This window comes from Triturus cristatus, chromosome 3_1 (genome assembly GCF_964204655.1).
Source record: "Triturus cristatus chromosome 3_1, aTriCri1.1, whole genome shotgun sequence".
Taxonomy (NCBI): Eukaryota; Metazoa; Chordata; class Amphibia; order Caudata; family Salamandridae; genus Triturus; species Triturus cristatus.
The window spans coordinates 80,754,383-80,758,706 of record NC_140583.1 but is presented as its reverse complement, the minus strand read 5'-3'; the positions used below and the strand labels follow the sequence as shown (position 1 = coordinate 80,758,706).

Sequence of the window (4,324 nt, the reverse complement as noted above, 5' to 3'; positions counted from 1 at the left end):
CAACCAAGAAAGCTGTACCCAGGAACGATCGCTCAGCTCTCATGCCGCCAGAGCCCTCAAACACCCCAAGCAATAGCAACTGGGGTAGGGAGGAACCTACCAGCCAAGAACTTCCGATAGGTCTCGGATTACCGTGGTCCAATAATTTGCAACCACAGAGCAGGTTCATACCATGTGGTAAAAATCTGCTGGATCCATCCCACATCTGAGACAGGCAGAGCAAGGCCGGAGACCCACTCGGTGCATTTGTGTCGGGGAAAGTTAGGCCAAATATAGATAATAGGTTTGATCCAGCCGTAGTCAACTGGAAATAAAAAAGGTTAACACAACTAGCATACCTGTTAGAAATGCGGCTCTATAACAAGTATATATATAAAAACAAAATCTTGTTCACACAATTAGTCAATTTAGATTAATATTCCACGGGCTTCTATAAAAACTTTCCAAAATCCACTCAGACAACTTTCGCATCAGGCTTTGTAAGGTCGTCCTCCTCTTCAACTCCTGCTTGTGTCATGAGGTTTGCAATGTTCTTTTCCAAGTCATCAATACGCCCACTCATGTCATCAATTCTGCCAATCATCTTATCCGACATGGTTTGAAATTTGTCTTGCATTTGTTGAAGCAGTGTCTGCACCACCACCGTCAGGTTCTCGACGGTTTTGGGATCGGTTTCAGCCATGTCTCGGGCCGCTGTTGCTTTGAAGGGTGCGCCGCTAATGTGAGGCTGTTGTTAGGAATGGATCAGGAACAGAAACACTCGACAGGCAATCTCTACTGACAGTCCAACAGATGCGTTTACTCACATCTCGCCGTAGTCGACTGGAGATTGTAAGTTCTCGAGGGGCCATCATGGCATCCCGCCAATCGTCATGTTCAATACAAGATAGCCAACCCTTCCACCAGATTCTGAGATGATGTAACGTACTGGGCGAATTGATGATTGAGGCACTGTAAATCTGGGAGTTTCCGCCATGATGAACGTTTCCCATAAAGAGATTTGCCTTAGGGAACTAAACTCTGGCAAAGTATTCGGCCCTAAGACATGAGTTTGTAGAGCATTTAGGAGTTGAAGGTATTTATAGAATTGGGTGTGTGCAAGGGCATAGGTACTCTGAAGGTCTTGGAAGGATTGTATGAACGTCTCAGGACAGATGTCTCCCAATTGAGTAATACCAATAAGGTCCCAGGCCTTAAAGCCTTGAAGCATTATTACCTTCAAACAAGTGCCATGTCTGGTGTGTGAGTTTGCCATCCCTTTGCACATGCCAAATGGCTGCTGTCCAGGCCAAGACCACAATTTTAGTCACATGAGGCATAGAGATGGGAATTGCAGAGCCATACAGCAGGGCCTGAAGGTGAGAAAAGCCTAACAGGGACAGCTCCAGGTGGTCAGCAGGGTCAGACCATCCTCCATTAAACCAGTCATGAATCACAAGAAGATGAGAGGCCATATAATAATGATAAAGATGAGTGATTCCCAGGCCACCATCTTAAGGCCTTCGCTGACAGTGCGTAAGGGCAAGACGGAGTTGGTACCCATGCCACAGAACTTTGTGGGCGTCTCTGCATGGCTCCAAACCATGTCCGCAGCAGAAGTAGCGGTACAGTTTGAAAGATGTACAGGAACGTGGGAGAATCTTCATTTTGTATAGAGCTATACGCCCCACAACATTTAAGGGAAGGGACTGCTATCTAATAAGGTCAGATTTGGCCCTACAGACTAAGGGTTGGAGATTAAGGGTCCAGGTAAGTTCTGGATGTAGAGAGACCCAGATGCCTGAGTATTCAAAACTGAGCTGACGAAGAGGTATGTTCATCTGCCAGTCAAAGCAGTCTCTAGATGAGGCCAAAGGGACCAACACAGTGTAGAGGAGTTCACCTTGAGAACTGAGGCCGCCTCAAATCATTACAGTAGATGAAGACACAGAAGGCCACTCGTAGCAGGGTCCACAAGATATATAAGGATGTCATTCACATACAAAGCAATGTGATCTTCCTTGTCAGCACTCCACCCCATCCCCTAAGCTGGGCATCCATGATGATTAGTTGAGCTGGTGGCTCAATAGCAGGTGCAAAGAGGAGTGGGGATCGGGGACAGCCCTGTCGGCTTCCGCGCCCTATAGGAAAAGTGGTAGAAAGGACCCCATTGACCTGGACATGGCCAGTAGGATTGCAGTAAGGAGTGCAAAAAATGCCACATACTCGAGGTGCGTTGCTGGCCCATGTTTGCACTGACTGAAGGCAACCCCAGTACACAGTGTTGAACGTCTTGTCGAAATCAATGAAAAGTAAAGCAAGATCGTGTGGCAAATGGTGACGATGAGCCTTGTACTACGGGTCATCATAAAGCTGCATTGATTGATTAAATCAATGTAGCCAGAACGTGTTTGAGACGGGTAACCAGCATAGTGGCAAAGATTTTAACCTAACCGTTGTGGAGTGATATCGGACGATAGTCCAAACAGGAAGGGGAGGGCAGTTGCGTCTTGGGTATCACTGCTATAATAACTGTGTCCAGTTCCGCAGGGAGGTCGCCTATATAGCACACTTCTTTGTAAGGGGACAAGAGGTAAGGAATTGATGTCTCATGGAACACTGTATAGTTTCATATAGGCAAGCCATCCAGCCTAGTGTTTTTCACTAGCGCCTGACCGGACAATGCGTCTCCTGGCTCCTCAGTTGTAAAGGGTTAATTAAGCAGATGGGTTTTAGTAGGACATTCCTTTGTCTTCTTAGTCAGCTTGGCTGCAAACTCAGTGGAGAGAGCTGCTCCACAACTGATTTGGTGTGACCACAAGAGAGAGTTTTCCAATTTCCATTACGGCACCTCTGCTTGAGGGGTTACTCTCGTCAGTTCCCTTTGCTTATTTTGCATGATTTCTATTTTAAACTATTAACTTATTGTCTAAAATGTAATTCTCCTTGCGCACATGTATTGTTGAATTTGATGTGTATTAGGACTACCAGAGGGGCTCTAGGACATTGATTTTACACTTACCTGAGACCGGGGCCATTCTGGTTCTCTTCCGGTCGACAGCTAGAGACGTCATTTCTCCTCGGTGCGCAATCCAGTTGTCGGTGTGGATTACCTATAAGGATGCGTGCTGCGCTGACGTGCATCGGATGCGCTGCTGGCGCACTGAAGACTCACCTAAGGCAAGCCCGTCTGCGCCCGCCAGCGTCCCATAGGTGGCCAGCCATGCTGCCCGTTCTGGGCCCCATCCTGAGTGTTCCAGGTTTTATAGTCGCAATAAATTAGTCTTACTTCGCCCACCCCCTTGCTCTCCTTCGCATAGGTAGGATGTCCTATCCCAAGTGCCCATGGTCTGCCAGAACTGTAATTATTGCCTTGGGTCTGACTTGGTTGATGTCCTACGGTCCAGTATTGTGCTTTACATTGGTAGGGTTGGGCCCATGATTTGTATGGCATTGATAAATACCTACTTCATGAGGAAACAACATCAGGACATTTTTGACCTTCCCTCGGATAACCCTATTGATCTTCTCTGTATCACGAAGACTTGGTTAAATACATTTTCCAATCCTATTGTGAAGTTCAATATCTGAGGGTTACAAGATCTCCTATGTGGACCGTAAAAGCGGCAGAGGGGGTGGGGTAGCAGTTATCTACAGGGACAACTGGACTTTTCATCATGGTGAGGCCTTGCAGTTGGGTGAAAGCGAAATCTTGGATTTCAGTATTTGCATCTCTCCTCATCTGATGTTGGGTGGAACTCGGGTCTATAGGCCACGGGGCCAGTAGGGACCTTCCTTAAAGCCCTGAAGGACGTTATCGTCCCGCGTGCCCTATGGTACTCTATCTCTTTCTCGGGGATCTCAATATCCACTTAGACCAAACTGAGGCAAGAGCAACCCGGGATCTTTTGGATTCTTTAGCCCTGGCTCAGCTCATACAGTGGGTTAGTTTACCGACCCACTGTGGATGTCATATCTTGTATCCCATCTGCTCCAATTTTCCCCTTATGATTGAAGACCCTAAGCCGGTGCCCTGGTCGGATGTATGACGTTACAACGTATACTTTTACAACACATGCACTTACAACACAATTTTTACAACGCAACATCCACTACAACGCATTCCATTACATCGCATGACACTACAACGCATTTTTAAAAACTACCTTTACAACGCATTCCATTACATCGCATACTACCTTTACAACGCATACCATTACAACGCATAATGTTAAATTGCATTTAAGGTAAGTATTGGATAGTATAGGGGTAACAATTACTATTCTTACTCCAGGGGGTGCAACAGTAGGGTAAGTGTTGGATAGTATAGGGGTAAAAATTACTA

At 46.5% G+C, this 4,324-nt stretch overlaps 1 protein-coding gene across 1 annotated transcript; it reads right to left on the bottom strand.

Moving 5' to 3' along the window:
• Positions 1–454: 454 nt before the first annotated feature.
• On the bottom strand, positions 455–689 carry LOC146859732 (heat shock factor-binding protein 1-like). The gene has a single exon (XM_085646290.1). It carries the CDS (start codon positions 680–682, stop codon positions 455–457), a length of 228 nt encoding a protein of 75 aa, XP_085502416.1. The 5' UTR covers positions 683–689.
• Positions 690–4,324: the final 3,635 nt, after the last annotated feature.

Excerpts from the sequence above, each read along its gene's own strand:
- LOC146859732 (XM_085646290.1), bottom strand. The coding sequence starts at position 682 with ATGGCTGAAACCGATCCCAAAACCGTCGAGAACCTGACGGTGGTGGTG.